This window comes from Colletotrichum fioriniae (assembly GCF_027942845.1).
Source record: "Colletotrichum fioriniae strain IMI 355084 chromosome Unknown scaffold_5, whole genome shotgun sequence".
Classification (NCBI taxonomy): Eukaryota; Fungi; Ascomycota; class Sordariomycetes; order Glomerellales; family Glomerellaceae; genus Colletotrichum; species Colletotrichum fioriniae.
The window spans coordinates 1,212,108-1,236,388 of record NW_027076841.1 but is presented as its reverse complement, the minus strand read 5'-3'; the positions used below and the strand labels follow the sequence as shown (position 1 = coordinate 1,236,388).

Below are 24,281 nucleotides of genomic sequence, written 5' to 3'. Positions count from 1 at the left end.
AGGGGGTGAAGGGGAAGACATAACATGAGCGAGCTGAAGGACGAGGCGCGAAGGAGACAATAGAAAGAAGCAATAAAGCAAAAGAGAAGTGACTTACAGACGGGGAAATGGGTACGTTGGGGTTGTCTTTTTGGGCGCCCGTCAAATCCGAGAAGGACGAGGCCCTGGCAGGATACAGGAGGATGATGCTGCTGGACCAGGTGCCGCTGCCAATAGGAATTCAACGGCGGTGCTGCAGGGCATGCACATGGAACGAGACTATATCGAGCCAGCGAAGAGTTGGTGGTGGTAATGGTGGTGGCAGTCGGTGAGACAAGGTACCATGGGTTCTTTCTTGCAGTTGCAGCTGTGTACCCCGGGCGAGAGGAGAGCGTGGGGACTGAAGAGGAGGCGGCGACGAGAGGAGAGGCAAGATATCGACTGCAGACTGCAGATGGGGGATTTGTTGGCCGAAAAATCCGCCGATGGCAATGATAAGGCGCCGGTAGTTGAGACGGAATTAGGCGGGCTATCGGTAGAAAGTTGTGTGATTCGTCGAGATGAACGGAGTTTGACCAATTCGTGGTAGGTTGGATTGGCGACGGAAGGAGAGTGTGAGAGAAGTTCTGGTTCCTGAAGTAAGGTAGCGGGGACGAGGAGGAGAAAGAGAGAATGAAGGACCTGAGTCCCAAGAGGGAGGAGGATGATGATGATGGGAAAGTCAGGTTGCTGTTGTCAGCACCTAAGGTATCCCTAGGTACCTACCTACCTACGTGTCTATGGTAAAATACATTGACACACTGGGAAGGAAGGTGAGGTACGTGGTAAGGCAGGTAAGCAAAAAGTAAGGTAGAGGAAGGCACTTTCCTTGAAGTGAGGTGGTTTGAGGTGAGGCAATGTAAGGTAAGGTAGGTAAAGAAGGTACTGCTCGTTGCTGAGGTACCTACCTAAGGTACTTTACCTACCTTAGGTAGGTATTGCTATTGCTCCTACCGTTGCCATTGCCATTGACCAAGTTGTGCCTGCTTGCTTGGTGCTTGCCTTCCTTCCACTCATTGCTTGCTCGTTAAGGTAGGTAAGGTAAGGTAGGTCGCTTGCTTGCAAACCTACCTCAACTGAGGTGGCAGGTACCGAATTTCCACCTGTACGTCTTCCATTGTTTTGGGCCATGTCTTAGCACGCACCGCAGCTCGCCCTAAGGAGTAAAGCTCGACGGAAAGTACTTTGATACATCTGAATGGTCTTAGATGCGTAAGGTATATTAAGGGACAGCTACTTTAAGGTAACAAGCCTATTCGACGACCGGCTTACTTGCCTTGCCTCAAAATGCATCGAAAGTTATCTGTTAATTTGCCAATGGACCCCCCGAGAGGTCGGCGAGAAACTGACAAACGCATAGCGAGCGTGAGAGACTCGGCACAAGGCAAGGTTTCCAAGACGAGGTCCCCCAACCCCCAATGATGGACTTACGATACCTAGGTACGGTACGTAGATAGGTAAGGTAAGGTAGCCTCCATGTCTCTTATCGCGCGCAGTCCTTCTTGCACGACCATCTCATGCATACATCTGACTTTAAGGTAGCTGAACAGCATCTTTAGAATCAAGGGCCAATCAACCTCCTTACCTCAGCTGCGTCTCCCCTTCCATTGCTCAACTTTAGATGCCGGCTTCTCTTTTCACTTTGTTCGTTGTGGCCATCAAGTGCGGCGCGTGACCTCGCACCGTGACGATCACCTTGCTACAAGAACTCAGAAAGCAGACTACGCCGAGCGTCAAGCTCAAGCGCATCAAGCATAATTGGCTCAATCTCATCCCTTGGGACGCGCGAGGCACGGCACAATGACGGTGAAGAGCATCAGGTGCCGCCCTTTGCTGCTCGACCTTGCCCGGACTGGCCGCTCAATCGCCCAAGGAACAAGCCATGGCTGTTTGTGCTTGCTTTTCCCTCGACTGCGTTCGCATGTCTTGTCTCGAAGCTGGCTTACTCCGAGCAGGCACTGCAGAGTGTAGGCCTATTTCGCAGCGTGCGACAGCTCAAGGATCATCCCGATTTCCGTTTATACGCAAGCTTTCAGGCAGGGGAATGCGACGAAGCTCAGTGGCCAGGAGATAGGAACCAGCCCAAGTTGCCAATTAAAAGGCAATTGCTGATTGACGCTTTAGTGGCATTGACTTCCTTGCCATGACGGAAAGGAACCGACCACCGATAAATTAACCTCGACTTGAATCTTCTGGAAGAGCGTTCGTCTTCAAGTAAGTACTCTACGGAGTACAGAGTAAGGTACAAAGTACCTTACGGATAGACGTGTTGTTTTTGCACAGTGGAGCGCAATCAATGGGACGAACTAAATCCCCGGATTTCTGCAATTGTCTCGTGTCTAGTAAACAAAGTGCGAACTCCTTAATAAGTAAGATAGAATAAGGTATGTCGCCGAGTAAGGTACCTTATACGCGTCTCATCTCATGGGCCGCGACTTCGTCCCATTGTCAGCCGGGTGATGGGCAGGCACACAGGTACGGCAACGGCGACCCCTTTGTTCCTGCCGTCTGTCGTCTCAATGACTGGGACGACTTTCCCGTTCTTCGTCCATTCCATTTCCATTCCATCCCATCCCATCCCGTCCGCCGGTTTATACTGTGCCAAAAGACCCGTCTGTCTGGTTCATCCATCCCTTCCACCTCCACATCCACACCCCACAACACGACATCTTTCAATGCTCTACCCCATTGGCTTCTTCTTCCATCCAACCGTTCCTCTCTCATTTTGAAATGTTAACAAAACACATTGATCATGATCGCCGTGGGATTCCAAATGAAACCATGCCTGGCGATTCTGCCTATCCTCTTTCGACCTGTTTTCGAAGTACCAGCTAGGTGCCATAACAGAGATACAAATAACAAATCTGCGGGAGCAATTCCTCCTGGGACCCCCAGCCCAGCCATTTGAGGGCCAAATGTAGCCAGGTAGTCGGTCGCCTACCCGGCAACAGCGCGACGCTATGCTACCTCATCCCAGTTCGACCCGTCAGCATCGCCCAGCTATGTTTCCTCCTCTCGGCTCGCGGCCACCGGGCCAGGAACCATTACCAAGATCCATTCGGGCGCTGATCCAACAAGTACCTAAAACGCTCCAAGCGCCGCCTCGAGAGCTTGCTACCTCGAGGCTAAGACGAAAGAAACCCAGCTTGCTGGCCTACGCCATGCAACGCACGGGTACGGGTTGCAGGCTTGCAGCGGCCTTGTGCACTGATCCTTTCACTCCGTACCACCGCCCATCAATCGGCTCCCAAAGTGTTGCCGGCGGCCGCGTTCCTCCCTTCAAGAGTCTTGAGCAAATCCGAGTCGTCGACTAAACAAACCAGTTCGGATGGGATGGACGGTGGGGGCACGGGGCGCTCGGTACCTGCGTCCGTTTATGTTTCTAACGTTATAGGCGCGGAAGTAGCGCAAGGCACATTGGTCCAGAATAAAGCTATCAAGACGCTTCTCTACTCACGGCAGGCATCATCAGTCCGTCACGCCCACCCACGTAGCCTCGTCGGTAACCGGTCTCAACTTCTTATTGTGGACAGTGTTCCTCCGTGGACCGTCTCGGTTTCCTACGATCAATGAGTCTCGCCTCTCGTCTGCGGATCATCCCCCAGCATGTATTGTGGCTAGAACCATGGTCCACACTTCTTCAAGCCTAGACCAGCCAGCAACAAGTCAAGTGCAACGATGCGAAGGATTCAGTTCTGCTAGTCAAACATAAGCGAACTGGAACCCCACATGGGCCCCCAAACTGTTTATCCAGGCGGAGTATGAACGGTTGGCGGGATCATTCATTGAGAACACCGGCACACGCACGAGTGGGTGCGCAACGCAATCACAATCAATGCCCACCCACGTATCATGAAGCGGGACCCGAAGAACCAATATCGACTGCATATTTTCAAACCAAAAACCTCCGATGGATAAAGGGAACTGCAACGCAACACAAAGCGGCACAGTTCCACGACAAATCTCAAACACCACGATCATTTACAATTGCTCACCTTGCTGATTCAGCCTCCTGACCAATTTCCCGTGTGCCAAAATCTGCGACTTGAACAACTCTGTCCATCTTTCCAACCTTGGGCGGATGATTACTCCATCTGCCGTTGTGCCTGAAGATCGTTCCCTGAAAATTACACTGCTGGGGAGGGTGGCTCTGTGCGGCCGCTCGGTACCGCTGGTTGTACGACGACCCGCCGCTAAATACAGACTCACGATAATACGGATACATGCCCCGCGACTACGGATGTACACAGCAGCCCGGCACTCGTTCTTGTAAGGTGAACACTCGGGCCTCGACTCCACCTCCCGGAGGCAGTGGATCATTATATCGGTCTCATACTGTCTCGAGATCCAGAAACGGGGTTCGCTGATCACCTTTACCACTAGCGCCCTGCTTTCTTTCGCAAGAAGAGAAGATAGGAGACATATATCCGGCTAGGACCCGCGGCCATCGCACAGACGATGAATCCACTGTCCCATCCCCTGGGGCCTGGAGAGTGTCCATCTCCCATAGTTCGGTGGTATTGCTTTTCTTGCCTTGTATCGCGGAATAGGCAAGAATGCTGTGGTAAAATACGGGAGAGGAAGGGGAAAATAACTCGTCTTCACTGAACGGGACGATGGGCGCAAACGAATTCAATAACTCTTGATCGTGTCGTCATCTACACCGGTGAGTGGAAAAGAAAGCTCAACGCAGCGGCTTCACGACAAGGACCCCAGCCAAAACCGTGCTACTGTGGGGTCATCTACGGCGATCTAGAGTGTCTGGTAAGGATCGAAAGACGACGGGACGAATTCGAATCGGGCCCTTGCTGTCACCGTTTGCCTTTTTCTTGCGTGGAAAGACACCTTAACCAGTCCCCTCTCCGGTCGTTGGCTCGTCCGAGTCTACGAGTTGGGGCTCTGAAGATCCCATAGCCACTTTTGGTCTATTCAGCCGCCAAGAAGAGATCCGGCAAGTTTGGTTTTTCCTTTCTTATTTGCTGAGCACTGCATACTAACCAGATCCCGTCGGCGAGCAAAGCCATGTTTCAAACGTGTTGCTGAGCTTTGTGGTTGACGCATGGTTTGTATCCATAGACGGGTTCTCGCGGCTGGGAATATTCTGTAAACCCGCAGTAGCCGCTGTGCAAATTGGAGACTGGAGGCATACTTCTGGCGAGAATCTCTTGCTTCACTGAGCATCTGAGGAGTAATGTTAAGCTCGTACTGACTGTGGGAAGTGATGGATCTTTGAAACAGTGAAGATTTCGTCTTCATGGTTCTCGCGAATGGTGTCCACGCCTACCTCGACGCGTGAGGGATAGGCTAGCACACACAAGCGCAGACACTGCACAGCTACATAGCCAGAAGGACTTGAAACTCCCCAACACCAGCATATGGAACCAGGATAACGGATGATGAGGAGGCAGGACAAGGAGTGCAAGTCCAGGCTGCCATTCAAGAAGCCTCTTATGGCTTCCCGATAGTTGTCTCTGGGCGTCCCTCAACAGTGCATCATCGTTAGACACCGACCTATGTAAGGCTTTGCCTATCAGCGATGCAGAAAGAAGCAGATGAGATGAGGCAAGCAGGGCCTGACGAAATGTCTGCTTGTTGACAACATGTGCCCGTGTGTTCCATCTATGGTAACAACTTTCCGTCCCTCCACTGTTGGCTTTCTGAGGCTCTGGAATACAAGTGGTTTGATGTTTATAATCTTATTCGATAAATGCTGTTTAAATGTGCAATGCTAGCCCGTCTCCGAGGCGCTACTTCAGAGGTGGCAATTTTGTCAACCTACGAGCTTTCATGATGTGTATAATGCTTTTTCACTCCTGTAACGTGTTTCAACTACCTGCAGTGTAATTCGTGCCTTACTCAGGCCCTCCGTCTCTTTGACGACAATAACGTATACCGCATCGGCTGGGAAGGAATTCGAATAGAGAGGCGGGCCGTCACAAGGATTCTTCAAAGGGCGCAGAGACAGATCAACTCTGTCGTCTAGACAGTAGATTCGGACCACAATTAATGAAAGGTAGTGAAGAGAGGAGTCAACACATTGGCTGAATAATCAGCATCAAAAGCAAAGGATGAGAAGCGTGAGGTAGATATATACTATTACTTTGCTTTCACAAAGAGATTTGCAACCTGGCGCGCCCTCTTCTTATCTATACTAGTGCACATGTATATCCACCCAATGCAATAAACCCATCTAACATGCACCTAATGCTCGAGTTCCTACCAGTCACCATATATGATGGTCGTCTTTGTATGTAATCTTACTTGGACTGTTCTCGAATCTCCGCCTCGGTCTCGACGTGATCCGTCTTATGGGGCCGCTTGAACGGGTGCGCTTCTGTGTTGAGCACCCACTCGTCGAGACTAATCACGTCGGGCGGCGAAAAGATGAGGTAAAAGTACTTCAGCGTCTCAGCAAACCAGAAACTCTCCATCGAGTCCGTCTTGGTCGTCTGCCCTGGCTGGACGTTGACGTCGGCAATGGAAGAGTACGCCAGCGGCGTCTCCGTCGCGCGCCGGATGCTCTGGAACATGTCCCACGCGACCTCGCGCCACTCGTCGTCGCCCGTGATGCGGTACATGTAAAAGATACTCTCAATGGCCTCGGGGCGGAGCATGTAACGGCTGTCGCGGACCTGCTTGACGCCGCCGGGCACGTCGCTCTTGCTGCCGTGCGTCTTTTGGTCCCACTCGCAGGCGCCGTGGTCCGGCTCGTTGCAGGGGTGGAATGTCATAATCTCGGGCATGATGCCCGTGGGGAAGACTTTGTATGCCCAGGCGCAACCGCGGGAGATCTTTTCGCCAATGCTGACGTACGAATCACGGCCCAGAAGCTTGCCAGCAAGGCCGTACATGCCGCCGGCGAAGCAGCCCAGGTGCTGCATCTCGGGCGTCAGGTCGACGTTGTCTCCGTGGGCGAAGGCGTTGCCTGGGATGAGGATGTCTGTTTTATTAGGAAGGATGGGCCTGAAGAGGATGTGCTTGTCGATGACGTCAAAAGAGTCGACTGTAAGCTTCCCATACTCGCTGTCGAGACCGCCCAGTAGGGCGTGCATCTTGGGCAGATACTCGTAGAGGGAGTCGGCCTGGGCGCCAATCGTGAAGGAGCTGTCCTCTACCTTCTCATCGCGATAGTTCATGTACATGGGCCACATGCCGGGCAGCTTACTACGCGTCTGCGTCTTGACGAGGAACTCCTTCACTCGCTCGGTGGCGTCGTAGTATTTCGCATTGCCAGTCAACTGGGATAGGCGGGTAAACTCCATGGAGAGCGAGCATCCCGCAGCCGAGGACTCGCGCTCGCCCACCTTTTGCGTGCCGTATTTTGCATCGGAGAACTTGAACCAGAAGGGCGGCATACGGTTCGGGGTATCAAAGCCCATGTATAGCATGTCACCCAGCTCAACGGCCTTAGCCAGCAAGGCCGGCTCGCCACTCAGGTCGTAGGCGCTGATGAGACCGCCCAGGTGGCGGATTGTCGTCTCAAACATGTTGGCGGCCGTCTCCGTAGTGTTGGACCAGTCGATCAGTGCGACGGTTCTGACGGCCCGGCGGAACTCGTCGTGCATTCCCATAATCCATAGGGTATCGAGGCCGTCGACCAAACTGGCTGACCAACCACCAAATGTGGTTTTGCCATGGCCCGATACGGGGGTCAGCTCGTCCCACGTCCACGCATTCTCTTTGTAGCTCGCCCAGCTCCGCCGAAAGGCGTGGACGACGGCGGCCCGTCTCGACTCGGTCTGCTTCTCCCGATCACGGTCGCCGTTCTCATCGTGGGAGAGTTTCTTGCTCGTCTTCTTTCCCGCTTTCTTTTTGCTGCTGTCGAAATCGTACTGGACTCGTGGGAGTTCGACGGGTGTACCTTTCGGGGGCGTACGTAGCGGCTTCTCTAACGGATATTCGGGCTTCAGGCTCGCCCAGTCGTAGCTCGACTTGCGGTAGCGGATGCCGTTGTAGTTGAGGGTTCCAGCGCTCCAGCCGGCGGGAAAGCCGGTATGCCAGACCAACAGCAGTGTCAGGGCAATGCCCAGGTAGATTGGTACCCTCGCGGGTCGTCGGCGTATGGTGATCATGTTGGCGGCTCGGGGTACGGGGATAGAGAGGGCAGCGGCAGCATTGCTCGGCGCAACTGGTTACTCATGTCGTTTCCCCGTCAAGACGAGGTGAATGACCGCAGTATCAAGGAAGAGTTCGTCGGATCGCCCAGCGAAGGAGGACAGCGTTGGAATAAAAACCAACGTTCCGATACGAGGTGAAGTGCGACCTCTTTGGATGAAAAAGAAACGAAACCTTGGCAGTGGAAGGTCGGAAGAAGAAGCGGAAGCGCCAAAGCTTCTTCTGACGCTCAGGAACCAAACAATCCTTGGCCAAGGGGGTTACGGAGCCATCGGGCTTGTTTTCCCACCGCCAAAGAAGGGAAAGGCATTGATGCTCACCTGCTCAACACGTGTACGTAAAAACGCCAAGAAGCCGTTCCTGCCCTTCCCAAGCACCCAAGTTCCCCCTCCCTTTGGGTCTTCACCCTTTTCTCGAATCTCGCCGAACACTGCCGCCCGGTGGCTGGCCACTGGCCGCTGGCCGCTTTGCTGCAACTCGAAACTCCATTTGGGGAATCCGCTCGCCAAACGTTTTGCGAAGCCAAGAATCAGACGGATCGTCATAGTGGACCTCCCATCAGATGGCCCGGTCTCGCGAAGAATGCATGTCCGTCAGGACTGTCAGGGGGTGGTGACCTGCTTGTCGTTGTCAGATTGGGTGAGGCTCCCGCGCTTGGACATGGGTGGCCCCCCGTCGCTGGCAATCTATTTTCAAGTCTGTGGGGTCCCAGACCCTGCCCCCTGTCTATCGGTGGATTGGCTGATGCTACGCCATCAGCAAGGAAAAAAGAGGATACAATTCTTCCATCCTTTGAACCCAAACAAGTACTCCGTAATACTAATGAGCAAGGCACCATGGCAATCATCTCGAAAAGATACCTTACTTCGGAGTATATCCGATACTCAAGGAACACAGGGTCTGCATGTGCCATAGGTATTGACAAGTTTACCTCTCCGGCCCGGCCAGGACTGTGGATAGGAATATTGGGAGGGTGGTCTCGCGATGATTAGCGCAATCTGGGGGCAGAGAACAAGGTGCAAATAAAGACGGTGATTAAACTAAGAAGCTAAACTCTAAGCTGGATCTCGTAGTGCGCTTTCTGCGTGCGACATAGAAACTGCATGACATCTGTCGTGGGCTTCCTCGCAGTAAATGCAGTGTGCCATAGAAGACTTATCGCTTCTACGCCTCAATGCTCGACAGCATTTTGAGTTGCCTCCTCAGACGCTGACCCGTGTCCTCCGCCCGAGCATAACATCCTACCTCCGCCAGATCTCATCCCCTTGCTAACACTCGACATCTCTCTGATTGACAATCTGCAAAGTACGGGCCGTTGAGGGCGCGCGTGCGACCCCCTCCGTCGGTTGCAGCTCTCGCTGGTCGGGCCATGACCCGCCTGCGGCACGTCGTTGTCGTCGTTGGAAGCCGAATGGCCGACCACGTGGAGTGGTTCTCAATGACCGGAGCCGGTATTCCGAGACGCCTCTAGGCTCAGGCGTGCTGCCTGTTCCTGTGTACAGCACCGAGCATGGTGCGGCGAGGGCTGAAGCCTTCAGAGGATGAGGTATGAATAACCCTTGGGTTTGGTAAAGCAAGTCCCTGTCCCAATCCATCTCGGCACTCAGTCGAAGCCGCCACCAATCTGGCTGTGGAAGGCGGTGCTGACGCTCTTCTCGTCGTCATCGTAGCGACGGCCGAAGCCATTGCCGGCTCCCATGCGACCACCACTCTCGACGTAATGCTTCAAGCGGTCACTGTGGCTGTAGGATGCAGGGCGCATACCGTGAATTGCGTCCTGGAGACCGGCGCCCAGGCTGACACCGCCCTGTCCAACACCCTTTGCACCGATGACGCTAGCGCTAGCATCTGTGTACTCCGAGTTTGCGACACTTTCGCCCGCAATGCTCTCAGTGGCGCGACCTCCTCTCTTGATGCCGGAGCGGCTGGACCCGGGCACTCCGGGGAGGCCTGGCCATTGATCAGGGGTGAAGCTCGAGAAGATGGGAGGGTAAGTGGTGTTCAAGCCGGCACCGCCCAGAGAGCTGTGGATCGAGGAGACGTCGTCGGGAATGTAGGACATCATAGAGCCTGAGTCAAAGTCGCGTGTAGAGCCAGCACCGTTGAAGCGGTTGCCGCCGCCGTTGGGGAACCCGCCACCGGCATTGAATTGAGGTGGCTGGCTCATTTTCTGGCGATATGCTGTCTTGGGCTTTCCGAACTGCAACAGCGAGGTCTGCAAATTGGTCAAAGGTCCCTCAACCAAGCACTTACGGTCCTTGAAGTGGACAAGGAGGTGGTGCCAAAGCTCGTGCTTGGAAAGGACCTTGGGGTTACCAATAATGACAAGGCCGTACTTAGCACGAGTCAAGGCGACGTTAAGACGACGGGGATCCGAAAGGAAACCGATGCCCTGGTTGTCGTTGGAACGAACACAGGATAGAACAATGAAGTCCTTCTCACGACCCTGGAAGGCGTCAACGGAGGCAACCTCGACTTCCTTGTAGCTCTCTTTCTTGAATGTGCCAGTGTTCTGCATGGTGCTAACGATGTAGCTTCGCTGACCCTCGTACGGCGTAATAACACCAATGTCCAAAGGCTTTACGCCAGCCTTGAAGAAGCGGGTTACAACCTTCTCCACGTTGGAGGCTTCGGTACGGTTGAGGTAGGACGTTCCGGATGCCGAGATTTCCTCATTGCCAAGGTTGGACCAGAACATCATCGGCATATCAACCACAGGCCATGGGAAGTCGACATCGCGGCGAACGCGATCCTTGACTGTAACACCGTTCTGGAGAGATCCATCGTAGAACATGTTGGACGGGAACTCGGACAAGCAAGGGTGCATGCGGTACTGGATGTTGAGGCGAATGGGAACCAAGCGCAAGTTGACGAGACGCTCAAACAAGGACTGGTTGAGACCAGCCTTGGCAGCCTTCTTGTTCATGATGACAGGGCCCAACTGCTTGTGGTCACCAACGAGGACAACCTGCTTGCATCCGAGAACGAGGGGAATCATGCACTCGGGCTCGGCCGATTGAGTCGACTCGTCAATAAGAACATTACGGAATTTCATCTTTGACAGACGAGGATCGCCGGCACCGACACAGGTGCAGCAGACGACATCTGCGTTGTGTAGAATGTCTCTTTCGGCGGCCTTGGTGAGCTGCTTAAACTTCTTCTCGTCCTGGCTGGATAGTTCGCCAAGCTCGGTCTTTAGCTGCGCCAGCTTGACAAGCTCACCATTGCTGTCGTTCATACGAACTTGCTCATGAAGAGCAAGGAAGCTCACGGAGGACTCAACATCCTCTCGGGACTTGGCTGTAAGACGAACGACCTTGAGGCCGGTGCGGTGGATGCGCTCACAGAGCTGGTCGACGGCGACGTTGGAGGGCGCGCACACAAGAACTTGTCCGTTGTTCATCTTGCACAGGTGGTAGATAATGGTTGCCGAAGTAACAGTCTTGCCGGTGCCTGGTGGTCCCTGGATCAAGCTGAGCGGGGTCGACAGCACAGCCTTAATGGCGGCGATCTGGCTAGTGTTGAGGTCGGGGAGGCCGGGGACGCTGTACTTCTTAGGCATAGTCGTCTTCATCGGCGCGACAGCGACGTCGTGGCCCAGGAGCTTGTGGAAAATGTAACCCGAGACACTCATGTCGTCCACGGCGAAAGTCTTCATGGCATACTGCATGCGATCATACGAGGTAGCCTTCCAGACATAGTCTGCTGAGAAGTTGTGGGTGCATTCAGTCGGCACAGTCTTCTCGTTGCCGGCCTTACGCAGCTCGAGAGTGACTTCATCGGATTGATTATTGGGGATCTTGATGACATAGCCGACTCCCTCCCAGGCAGGGCGGAGTTCGCCCTTGTATCGCAATCGCATTTCGTCGCCAACGGCCAGCTTAACGTCACCCGACTCTATCTTGTGCAGTTCAAAGCTGACCAGGTGCTTGTTATTCAGGCCGTAATCCCAGCGGACCGTAAGTCCGTCCTCAGACTGGGCTTCCTTGAGCTTCTTGTCGTAGTCGGATTCCATCTTGACGAGGGGGCCAAAGATGTTCTGGTAGTGGTAAGGGTCGTCGTACTTGAGGAGGACGGGGTGAGGATCGTCGTCGATGCTAGCGGCCTTCTCAAGGTCAGCAACCGTAGCAGTCGCATTTTCCTTCCACATCTCCTCCAGCTTGGCAATCATCGGTGGGGTGAGGTGTCTAGCGCGGAGCTGCTCGGCATCGGAGGGCGTCGCGACGAGCCAGGTCAGGAAAGCTCTCTCCTCAATCAGGGGCTGCCATCGAGAGGTATCCCAGCTCATATCCTTGGAGGATGTGTTCGCAGCACAGGGCTGACGACATAGCAGCACAACAACGGTATCCGACTTGGCAGGAATGAAGCCCAGGAGAAAGACGTTCTTGGTTCCGCAGTTGTAGCACTCAAGTACAGTATCACCCAGGGTAGACTCCGGGTGAAGCTGAACCTCCTTGTGTCTCGCCCGGACCAGATGGGAAACAATGTGGCTGGAGGTAGCATTTCCGCGGGCGCTGCAGAACCACTTGTTGCAGCCAAGGCACTTGACGACGGAGCTCGGGGAATGAATTCCACAATACCTAAGCCAGTGTTAGATTCAAGAGGAGGCTCGGAAGCTCGGAGGCATGCCATACGCGCAAGCGTGAGGGGGAAGCTTCCTATCTTCCTCCTTGGGTCTTCCAATATTGAGATCCTTCATAGCCCCAATCGGCATGCTGGTCAGGCTGTCCACATCGTCATCATCGTAAAGCTCGGTTTGGTTGTCGTCATCGTCGGCACGGCGGCGACCGTCGCGGCCGCCAAATTTGCCGTAGAGAAGGCTCTCATCGGCATCGATACCGGTCAAGACATCGTCGCCGGCCTTGATCGCAGCGGCGCTGTCGGAAACTAGGTGGTTCCCGAGATTCTTGAAGGCGCTCTCCATATTCGCGGTGTTCCGGATTTCTACTTCTCTCTGCTGATCTCCCTTACAAAAGTGTCAGTAGGCTGTCGCATACGATGTAAATGCAGAAAATCCTGCGTATGTGCCTGCTGTGTTTTCGGGGACATTGTTCAGGCGCTATGGGGAATGCGCAACTTACTTTCAGCTTCTTTATGGTTCTCGAATGGTTCGGCGTCGCAGAGCCTCAGTTGGCTCAGGTCGTACGGAAGGGGGATTCGAGGTGGATCGGGAAGGGGGATGGTCACATCATATCGGTATGTGAAGTTGGGGGATTCGTGCGGAAACTTCAAAGGTACACCAACGGGGCATGGAATTGTCGGGAGTGGTTGTGTGCCTTTTCGTTGGTGAATCCAAGCACCTAGGAAAGATCCAAAGTCCGACACAGTAGGTAGGTAGCGGCGAAAGGGTGGTGTTTTGGTGGGATGTAGCTTATCACCACGTGACCCACACACTGGGGTGCTCGAAAGTGGATACCTGCCAGCTGATAAGGTTTTTTTTCTCGATCAGCCTATCTTAGGTACCATGAATGCATTGCGAAACTCTAGCATTGACATCCCACCATCTCACATTCCAACAGCCCAACATGATCCGGAAACAGGCTCGACAACGGCGCGACTACCTCTATCGCAAGGCGCTTATATTAAAAGAGGCGGAGACGACCGAGAAGCGCGCCCAGCTACGATCTGCCCTTGCTTCTGGCAAGCCCATCGACCCCGAAATCGCAAAGAACAAGGCGCTGCGGAAAGACTACCAATATGACGAGTCGCGACCCGATCGAACAGTCGACGAGGAGATGGATCTCGACGACGAATACTCTCAATTGTCGGGAATCTCGGAGCCACGCCTTTTGGTTTCAGTTAGTTTATTCCATTATTTCATCTTAGGCACATCAGTAAAAGCTCACCCTTTCAGACTTCAAGAGATCCGTCTTCGAGGCTTTCAGCCTTCTCGAAAGAGATCAGACTGCTATTGCCTACATCCGTTAGGCTCAATCGTGGAAATTTGATTTTGCCGGACATTGTGCAGTCTAGCAAGTCCAACGGGCTTACGGACATTGTCCTCCTTCACGAACATCGCGGTGTGCCAACTGCCATGACGTACGTCACCCTGTTTTGAATCCAAGACGAGCCACCAGCTGACGAACCTCTCCAACAAAGCATTTCCCATCTTCCACACGGCCCTACGCTATCAATGTCCCTCCATAACGTTGTACTCAGAGCAGACATACCCGGAAGCATCAGAGGATCCGTCTCAGAAGCTTTCCCGCGGTTAATATTTGAGGGGTTTAAGAGGTATGAGATATCGGCTTGGGATGTCGTTCGACAGTCACTAATCATCAATCAACTCTCCTAGTCGGCTAGGACAGCGGATCGTGAAGATCCTGAAACATCTTTTCCCTCCACTCGATCCCCCCACCACCAAGGCTAAGGTAGGGTCAAGGGTAGTGACATTTGTGAATAACGAAGACTCCATTGAAGTCAGACAGTAAGCTCATTCGTAGTTCCGATCCCCCGCTAGACCTTTGCTAATACCCTGGTAGTCACGTTTTTGTCCGGACTTCGTACGATTCTGTCGAGCTTGCTGAGGTTGGGCCTCGGATGACAATGCGACCCTTCGAGATTCGCGGTGGTACCTTGGAAAACAAGGATGGCGATGTTGAATGGCACCTTACACAGTACACTCGTACTGGTAGAAAGAAGGAGTATCTGTGAGAAAGGACCACAGAAGAGAACCGACACGACAGATGTTGTCGAAGGCCTAAGCGTCGCTGCCGTGAAAGATCACGGGGCAAGTTTAATACGATCAGCGCCCAGAAGATCGGCTCGTTGCGTGGGCGAAATACAGCAACGACAAACAGAACTTGTCAATCAGTACGCCACGAAATGAAGCCGGAGGTCACGAGAACGCGGATTTCAATGAGGCCACAATACCCAGGCGCTGTTCAAGCGTCGTCGGTGGATTCGAAAAGACGAGCGTCGTGGCAGAGGCACTCATGAAACTTCGCGAAGTGGAAGATGAAGAACGATGTTGAACCGAAGATATCCAAGCTAGAATGCTGTGGTTTCTGGGCGGCTTACAACAGCAAGATGGCGGACTGTAGGAAACAAAGACTTATCACAAGCTTCAGCAGAAGACAAGGGAAGGCAGGCAAAAAGAAGAATCAAAATGTTGTTGAATAGTAATTATTACATCTGGTTGATTTACATGATTGTGGCCAGCCCCTGAGAGCTTCGTCCTTAAGTTCTAATCGTTGATTTGCTCATGACAAAGCATATCGACGTACGTAGCCGAAAGACCATCGAGTTTGACTAATGACCACAACTCGACTTGGCAATTAATACCACTGAATCGGCCGCGGCTCATAGGGTGCGCTTTCGTTCAATAAGGGTAGGTGACGCCTTGAGGTCAAGACGGCAGCTTTCTTTGCAATAGCTACTACGAGCCAATGAGCGGCGAGCAGCAGTAAGCCTTGGCGGTAGTAACGCCAAGATCTCAATGACTGAAGGTTGAGCATGGGATGGAATACATCAGATGGTCCCAATGGTCGCGTACAGAGTTCGGTGTCATGGAGGCCCCGCTATGAACATACGCGCAATACGGATACGGGCGGAAAGTACGCAGAAGCCGCGAGAGGTACTTTCGTCGTAGGTAAGCTCTCGTGGTTCTGATTGACTAATTGTCGCTGTGGCTTCCATCGTCTTTGATCGTCCTGTGCGATAGAAGCCCGGCGTACGGAGCAGAGGGCCAGAAGGATAAGGCGAAGTGGGTAATCGTAGAGGCAGTACAGCACTGAGCACTGCCCGAGGATTGCCTGCTGATACGCGGCAAGAGGATCGAGAGGCTTAGGACGTTAACGTTAAGGTGTGTTAACTGGAAGTGTTCGCACAGCCACAAAATGGTGACGATTCCCCGGGCTAGGGACCAGCGTGGTCAGCGAACAAGCCGACGGACTTTGAGCTTCTGCCTGTCGTTTCTCGGCTCTCGCATCAGGTAGGAAGGGTTCCGTATGCGATAGAGCTAAGAGTCAATTGGTTAAAAATCCCCAAGCAAACTGAGGTGTGTTGTAGCCGCATTCCGAATATCAAGGTCTATTTTTGGGGCGCAGACACGATTTGACATCTGCCGATGCCGCCGCCGCCACTCAGCAACCCATGTTCTACGCAGTAGGTAGTCGGGGTAGTGTAATGCTCCCCATTCCATTGCGATTTTGCTGCTCAGCTGTCAATCGTCACTCTTTCCGCAGCGGGGTGGCTGGGCGTTGCTCGCCAAGCGAGGATGGGAAAGGACGGGAATGAGAAGGAAACGGACAGGCCTGATCGGACCCCCGGAGAGAACGAGGGGCAGCTACAGCCTCCAACCTCCCGCCAGCACCAAAGGCCCGTCGGACGGCGGTGGGCAGACACAGAGCAGAGCACCTAAAAAGTAACCTGTGTGAGGTATGTGTGTATGTGTGTGTGTGGCTGCTGCCCAGTGAGTGAGGAGAGAGAGAGAGAGAGAGACAGACCCTTGGGGACTCGCTGGGGGGTGGGTGAGACCGTCCGTCCGTCCCTACCTTGCCGCTACAGAGTAGAACATGCGTCCTGGGTATAATAAGCTTCGCCCCGCCCGTCGGCGCAACATGTTCTGATGTCACTGACCTGGTGTTCGCTTCATCCAGTCTTTCACTGTTCCCGGCCGACGTCTTGGGTATCGAATAAAGTACCGAGTCTGACTAAGATCTGAAAAGCGCGGTGGGCAGCCTCGAATTTCTTCTCGTCTTTGGACTCATTTTAAACGAAGGAATTTCCTTCGTAAAGCTTGTTTATTTGTTTCCTCTTGGTCAGATTTTAACAGGAAGAAGGGAACGAGAGAAAAAAAGGGACCCCGGAAAGCAGATCGGCCAATCCTGCCCACTGTCGCCCCGTTCACGAGCGACTCCATCCAACCACATACACAGCCCGGGGTATCCGCTCTGACAGGTCTCGGTGCCTGATTGGGCCCGTCCTCATTGTCATTTCAGTGTCTCTCCAGCACTTCCCAGTTCCTGTCAGCGGCCGGAGGTCTAACGTCATTTAACAACCAAACATCAGCCGAAAGGTCCTTCACCTTGCACCATCACAACAATCTCACGAGACCGCCGGCTCAATCACACCATATAGCGCCGGACTCTCTCATTCAACTCTGCTCTCTCGTCGATTAAACTGCGATTCGAATCGCACTGTCTATCGTCGACATTGACAGTTGCTTTGAGTCAGACATGTCGTACCAACAGTATAACCAAAATCCATACGCCCAGGGCCCCCAGGCCGAAGGCGGATACGGCTATGACAACCAACAAGTTCGTCGCCCTCCAATTTCGTCCGCGCATTCCCTCTCAATGCCATATCGCTGACTTTTTCTGAATAATAGCCTCAATATGGCCAAGGCCAGTACGAAATGCAGCCGTACGGAGAGGCGGACAAGTATGCCGGGCAATCCGCGCCTCGTACTCTGAGCCAGCAAGATTTCCTTGCCCGGGTCCAACAATTGCGCACAGAGATCAATGGCCTGACTTCCGACATTGAGGGCATTGCCCAGCTTCATCAGCGCTCTCTCGGCTCCCCCGACGGCAGCACCAGCGCCCAGCTTGAGCAGGCTGTCTCCGCGACTCAGATCCGCAACACCGGCGTCAAGGAAGGCATCAAGGCCCTCGAGAGGGATCTATCCAAGACACAGGATGGATCGCGCGCAACCAAGACCGCGCAGCTCAACTCTCTGAAGAACACCTTCAAGTCCGAACTCGAAAAGTATCAGCAGATCGAGCGCGATTACCAGAAGCGGTACCGCGACCAGATTGCCCGCCAGTACCGCATCGTTAACCCGGAAGCGACGGAAGATGAAGTCGAGCAAGCGACACAGATGGACTGGGGCGACGAAGGTGTTTTCCAAACAGCGGTACGTTCTAGCATTGTTTATGGCCGATTTTGGTCGGCTCTTCGGCACTGTATACTAACGATTTGACCAGCTCAAATCCAACCGGACAGGCCACGCCAACACTATTTTGGGCAACGTCAGAGCCCGTCACAGCGAGTTGCAGCGCATTGAGCAAACCATGATGGAGCTTGGCCAACTCTTCCAGGAATTGGCCACTATTGTCGAGCAGCAGGAACCTGTCGTCCAAGCCGCCGAGCAGAACGCCGAACAGACTGTCGAAAACATCCAAAAGGGCAATGAAGAAGTCAAAGTTGCGACAGACCACGCGCGCAGACGCAAGAAGCTCAAGTGGTGGTGCCTCCTTGTTGTTGTACTCATCATCCTTGCCATCGCGCTCGGTGTCGGTTTGGGCGTTGCTCTCACCAAGAAGAATTAGCGGGTATGATCTCAACAATCGGACACGCATGTGCGCAATCGCACTACAACGACGATTTGGAGAAAGTAATGGAATGAGGAGGCAGCTGCGGCACCTCCCTCGTATGATGGAAAAGGGACAGCACTTCTAAAAGAGCAGCACTACGATTGTTTAGATTTCATGACCATGGCTCGGACGAATGGACGGTACTAATTGAGGGCGACACAAAAAAACGGCGGAGCACATACACGTGCGCTACCGCCTCACGAACCCAAAACCCCAGCTCTTTTCCGATGAAGCCACGATTTTTTCCCTTTTTATCAGCTGCCGCGTATAGGAGACACGGCGGGCTCTTGATTCCCCACCAACGATTGACTTATTGTACGCATACTTTTCACGCGATCAGACGGAAGGGGGAACATGGAGTGGATTTTTTATCTGTATTTATTTTGCGCCTGTCTCCCCTGCCATTCTATAGTCCATTGGATCTCACGAGTGGGCTGGAAGAGAAAGAGGCCACCATTTTTTCCCTCTTGTACGTATCGCACAATGGCGAACACTTATGAACTCGCATGGCATCTATCCGTACCCGACCCGTCCTGTAAATGCCCCATGACCTTGCCGAGTCGCTCTTCAGATTCTTCAACCGCCTCTTTTCTCCCTCCGCTCTGGCCCACCCGGCCTGCCTATCAGCATCTCACCCCGTTTCGAACCATGGCAGCCACGCGAGAACCCGGCCGGTCCAGGCCTGTCGGGGTTGGGAACACGGCGCACCCCGGTCACTTTCCGCGTCCCCCCCAACCAACGAAATTTGCTCTCACGATGCCACCACATCCACTCTTTCACATTCCACACCGCACCACACAGCAACGCCCGCGCAATTTTGGCAAACCAGTATGGTTCCCCCACCCCAATCATACCTAGTCGCCCTTTTTTCTGATTGTTTCCAACAAAACATGGTCTGGTGGTGTAGTTGGTTATCACGTCAGTCTAACAGCTCGAAAGAGTGCTTCGCCTCTCTCGCCTGCCACACTGAAGGTCTCCGGTTCAAGTCCGGGCTAGATCATATCACTGGGCGATTGGTTTAGTGGTATAATGACCGCTTAGCATGCGGTAGGTCCTGGGTTCGATTCCCAGATCGTCCATCTTTTTCGTCTCCTGGGTCCTGGGGCCGGTGAAGATTGACTTGGTATTATGTTTTTTGCTGTTTTGTGTGGATTTTCGATCACGAACTACATTTATATGTAGTGGGCGTGAATAGCTTGCCTTGGGGTGGAATCGTCAGTTAGCCTGCAATCATAGATAATACCTGACTTCTTCGAGCCTGTCATGTTATCAGAATATGTATTCCTTGTAGACAGACATCATAGCAACAGATGATAGAGCCATGCAACTTAAGGTTGGAAATAGCAAAAGATGATTGACAGTGGACTAGTTCTACAATGCTCTCACCAATGTACGTAGAGTGAGGGAAGTCGGATTATGTACAACGTAAGGGTTTCAACCAATGCCTCCCCAGCCGTACGTACGGAGCCTTGGATTTTGCTCTCCTTTCCCAAAGCCTCCCTCACCGACCAACGAAAAAATGACTCAACGAGGCGGGCGACTTGCCCACCTCGATATTTTCCCCTATTACCAACCAAGAGCCCTTTGTCTTGGCTATCCGCTCCCCCATCTGCTAAGGGATCTGCTGTTTTCTTCTTACACGCCGCCAAAGGTGAGTTTTACATGTTTCGTGTTCAGGACGTCATTGACCCTTTACCGGGGCATGCCACCCGGGCCGATGCCCTGGAGCTTTGCGGCCAGCTTGGGGTACTTCTCCTGAACCTGGAGCTGCGTGCGGGTCGCCTCGGCATAGGACAGGGCGTTGACGATCTCGCCCTCGGTGCGGGCGAGCTCTGCAGCGCGCTCAAAGTACTTGAGCGCCTCGGTGACCTTACCCTGTTGCAAGAGGAGCTGGGCCATGGTCGCAACGGCAATATCGCACTCGGGGTCGACTATCAACGGTCAGTGGTTACACTTTGTATAATGACGTCGTCTGGTCTTACTAATGAGCGCCTTCTGACAGAGCTTCTCGGCCTCCCCAAAGTCCTGCTTCCACTGGAACAGGGTGAGAGCCTTATTGATGAGGGGAAGGACATTCATCGCCATGGGCTTCGTCTTCGACTCCATCTCGATGGCGCTGTCGAACTTCTCGATAGCCTCCTGGAAGTTGCCCTGGTCCAGAAGCAACTCGCCGTAGTAGTTGTAGACGTCGGGAACCTCCTTGAAGTTCTTGATGCAGCGGCGGAAGGTCGACATGGATGATGCAATAGATCCCATCTTGTACTGGGTCACGCCAAGCTGGATGTGAGAGAAGATAAAGTCACGGTCCAGGTCGATGGACTTCTGGTAGTCCTTGGCTGCATCTGAGAACTCGCCCTTGATGAAGTGGAGCTGAGCGCGGTGGTAGTAAATATCAGGGTCTTCGGTGTTCTGCTCCATGGCCTTCTCGAAGTCCTCGGCGGCCTTCTCCGGGGCACCAAGCTCGAGGTTCATGCTGGCGCGCTTGATGTAGCTCTGGGTCATGGAAGGATCGAGCTCGATGCTCTTGGTCAGGTCGACCATGGCATCGTCGTGCTTTCCGAGCAGGCAGCTGAAAGTGCCGCGGAGGTTGTAAGCAAGGGCCTCGAATTCGCCGAGGTCGCCCAACTCCAACGCTTTCTCAAAGGCCGCTCTGGCCTCCTCGTATCCGTCGCCCGTCTTCTTCTCCAAAGCACTCAGACCGACTTGGAGTTGTCCCTTGCCAGTCTCCTCGGACAAGGCCACAGAGTCCTCGAGTCCAGCCGGACGGGGCTTGACGCGGAAGCTCTGAAGGTAGTTGCCGACGAAAGTGTGGCTAGGAAGCTTGTTGGGCCGGCTGGCCATCATCTCCTGAGCCTTCTGCTCAGCGAACTTCTTAAGCAGGCGCTCGACCGATTGCGCACTGCTCTCGTTCTTGAAGCTATCGATGATGCAAGAAGCAGTGAAGTCGAGGAGGGCCTCGCCGTACATCTTCAGGTGCTCGTAGGCGTTAGCGCGGCGGTTGAGTGCCTTGACGTATTCGGGGTCAAGGTTGATAGCGGCAGTCGTGTCTTCGACGACCTTGTCCCAGTTGCCGAGGGCATTGTAGCAGGCGGCGCGGTTGGAGTAGAAGATGGGGTTGGCCTTGCAGAGAATAGCCTGGGAGTAGAGGTCGATGGCCTTGTTGTAGTCCTTGCCACCGTAGGCTTGGTTTCCGACATCCTTAAGCTTGGCGGCATACTTTTCCCGCTCTTCGGTAGTAAACTCGGCAACGGTCGCCTCGGTGATCTCGGGAAGTTCGTCGGCGGATTCGACGCTGGCTGCTTTGGATGATGCAGGGGCTGCGGCTTCTGCAGGTGTGGGCTGCTTTTCGGCATCTGCTGCAGCCTTCCGCTCGGCTTCCTTTCTTTTCCTTCGCTCCTTCTTGCTGAGCTTTGGTGTCGAGTCTGTCTTCTTCAATCGCACTTCAGTCAGCTTTACTGTTTGAGATAAGGGCAATCTGGCGCCAATAACAGACGGCAAGATCTCGGTAGTGACGGGTGAAAAAATTTGGATCGCATGACCACGAGGGTTGCGAGGATAAGATGGGAAGCATGACGTACGGAGTCGCTGTTGAGGAAGTAGATGACACCAGCACCAGTAGCGACGACGGCGACGCCAGCGGCAGTGTAGACAATGGCCTTGTTATCCGAAGCCCATGAGGTGATGCGATCCCAAAGGCCAGAAGACGAATCAACGGGGATGACAGTCGGAGGGTTGGCCATGGGAGGCACGGACGGCAGGGGATTCGACATGATGGCAACGAGCCCAAGAGCAATTGAGAGAGAAAGGGAAGAAAGGTATCAGAGGTGTCCTAGGGAGAAAAGTCGCGAGGTCGAAAGGAATGTAATTAATGGGCTGACCAGTGTGGTCGATGATGTAGAGGGTGCAGGAGCTGCAGGTGTTGTTGCTCTGTTGCTTTTGCTGTTGCTGTTGCACTTGCGCTGGGCCAGGAGCTTCCGGACAGTAACCGTCCTCAAAAAATTATTGCGCGACGGGGAAGCTCGTGAGGAGTTTTTCCGGGCAGTTGCCTCTGCTTGGTGCTGTCATTCATCAAATCAGCTTGGCCTCAGGCGATTTAAGAGTGGGGGCGCAAGGGAGGACCGCCTATAAATCTGCACACTACGTAACCAAAGAGGGTCCCAGTCATCCTCAAGGCAAGGGTGCGTTGGTCAGCCAGAGCCCGCGGACGGCACCCAGCATGCAGCGTAAGCCCTTGAGGTACCCAAGTACGTTGACAGATAAGCCATGTCACCGCCTGGACTCGGAAGGGAACTGTGCTTATTTGGATACCAAATTAACAAGAAATTCTCTCCAATATCTTCTCTTTGGACAGGTCAACCTCATCTTTATACAATCTGAGTCACATTAACTCACATGATGTGGTCGCACTGGAGACAAAAGGGAGTTGTCGCATACAATGACTCTATATATCAAAGACATGCCACCGTTGCCATGATGTTTATTTGGCAAAACGCTGTGGATTACGCTCACCGTTTCAGACCATCACCACAATGTCTGAATGTCTACCATGCTATCCCATACAATCTATCTCATTCCGCCTTCTTCGCTTTACCTACCTTACCTTAGATGACGAACTGACTGCCTGACTCCATGTAGATTGAAAAGTCAAAAGTGGCATCCTCCGATCCACTGTGAATTACATGGTCTGGCACTGAAGAGAACCACATGTAAGTGACAGATATACAAACAAGTTCCAATCCGGCTGAACCCAATTCCCACGATTCATCGTGAGATATGACAGACCATATGCAATGCAGACGCAGACGGTCTTATCTCCGACTCTGCGCCTCTCAGTTGAACACTGGTCGAGCCATACTTTGCTTTTGGTCAGACATCATGTTGATGGCCGCTCAAATGACTACCATCAGGTACGAAATGACACTGTTTCCTGGCGATAGCTTTCTACTTTGAAAAGTGAGTTACTTTTCATTTGAAAGGCCGCAGGAGGTCACCATAAGCAAGATGCCAGATGCCAACATTTACCCACACCCACCCGTGTTCGCTGTTCCAGTAGACAGAAAGGGTTGCGGCACTCTCAATGGTGAATAGCCAGCTTCACGTCGGACTCCTCGATACAAGTAGATAATACGTCCGTCCATGAATGGTCAGCCATATTAAGTCGCAGAGGTGAGGCGAATCTGTGTTATACAAAGACCTCGTAAGCACAGGATGATGATCTATGAAAGAGTTAAAAGCCGCCCCAAAGTCTTCAATAAAGCCCCGGCGCTCTATACTCATGAATTATAAGCTCAGAGAAGCTGACAACCGTGGAAATAGTGCGTTCAAATTCCCAAACTGGCGGTTGAGGGAAGCCAATACCCTCACTAGGTTCCAAGTTTATTAAACACACCGGCTTTCATCCCGGGTTGTCATCACAGCCTGATGTCACCATTATTGAATTGATCCATAGGTGACTCCGGATTCAGTTGTTATGGGAAAATGTCACATTTCCGATATGGAAATGTGATGCCGGCAAGGGTCAACACTATCATGGGATCACTGAGAACTTCTCCCAGGTCTCAACAACCTCACCTCGTACGCAGCCAGACACGACTGTGACGGTATGGATCTCCACGGCTCCAAAGTATTCGACAGGCCAATCGTCACGTCTGCTATGTATGAAGGGGTGGTCACACCGGAGTCCTCCGGGTCTTTCGTCCTAAAAGATGGGGCAATGGCTTCCGGGTCTTAGGCGGTAACCTCCTTACGATACACGATTGGATTCAGATTTCTTCGGGCAAATACGTGGAAAGCTTGATACATGCACGCTTGAATTCTCGGGCGTATACGAGT

General features: G+C 53.2%; 4 protein-coding genes and 2 non-coding genes across 6 annotated transcripts; 4 read left to right on the top strand and 2 right to left on the bottom strand.

Annotated features, from left to right (window-relative positions):
* Window positions 1–6,275: 6,275 nt before the first annotated feature.
* On the bottom strand, window positions 6,276–8,090 carry N0V96_005038 (uncharacterized protein; the record flags this gene model as incomplete). Its single annotated transcript, XM_053191202.1, has 1 exon — window positions 6,276–8,090. One exon carries the CDS (start codon window positions 8,088–8,090, stop codon window positions 6,276–6,278), a length of 1,815 nt encoding a protein of 604 aa, XP_053051185.1.
* Window positions 8,091–13,658: 5,568 nt separating this feature from the next.
* IMP4 (snoRNA-binding rRNA-processing protein imp4) lies at window positions 13,659–14,787 on the top strand (the record flags this gene model as incomplete). The annotated part of the gene is made up of 5 exons (XM_065757286.1): window positions 13,659–13,931; window positions 13,988–14,172; window positions 14,233–14,367; window positions 14,429–14,560; window positions 14,616–14,787. 5 exons carry the CDS (start codon window positions 13,659–13,661, stop codon window positions 14,785–14,787), a joined length of 897 nt encoding a protein of 298 aa, XP_065614055.1.
* Window positions 14,788–17,312: 2,525 nt separating this feature from the next.
* On the top strand, window positions 17,313–18,404 carry N0V96_005036 (uncharacterized protein; the record flags this gene model as incomplete). The annotated part of the gene is made up of 3 exons (XM_053191200.1): window positions 17,313–17,393; window positions 17,465–17,989; window positions 18,060–18,404. The coding sequence occupies 3 exons, from the start codon at window positions 17,313–17,315 to the stop codon at window positions 18,402–18,404; spliced, it is 951 nt and encodes a 316-aa protein (XP_053051183.1).
* Window positions 18,405–19,341: 937 nt separating this feature from the next.
* On the top strand, window positions 19,342–19,449 carry N0V96_005035. Its single transcript has one exon. It is a non-coding gene; the product is annotated as a tRNA-Val (tRNA).
* A 7-nt stretch (window positions 19,450–19,456) lies between these two features.
* On the top strand, window positions 19,457–19,528 carry N0V96_005034. Its single transcript has one exon. It is a non-coding gene; the product is annotated as a tRNA-Ala (tRNA).
* Window positions 19,529–20,141: 613 nt separating this feature from the next.
* Window positions 20,142–22,219, bottom strand: TOM70 (TOM (translocase of outer membrane) complex component; the record flags this gene model as incomplete). Its single annotated transcript, XM_053191199.1, has 3 exons — window positions 20,142–20,380; window positions 20,432–21,878; window positions 22,028–22,219. 3 exons carry the CDS (start codon window positions 22,217–22,219, stop codon window positions 20,142–20,144), a joined length of 1,878 nt encoding a protein of 625 aa, XP_053051182.1.
* Between the last annotated feature and the right edge of the window lie 2,062 nt (window positions 22,220–24,281).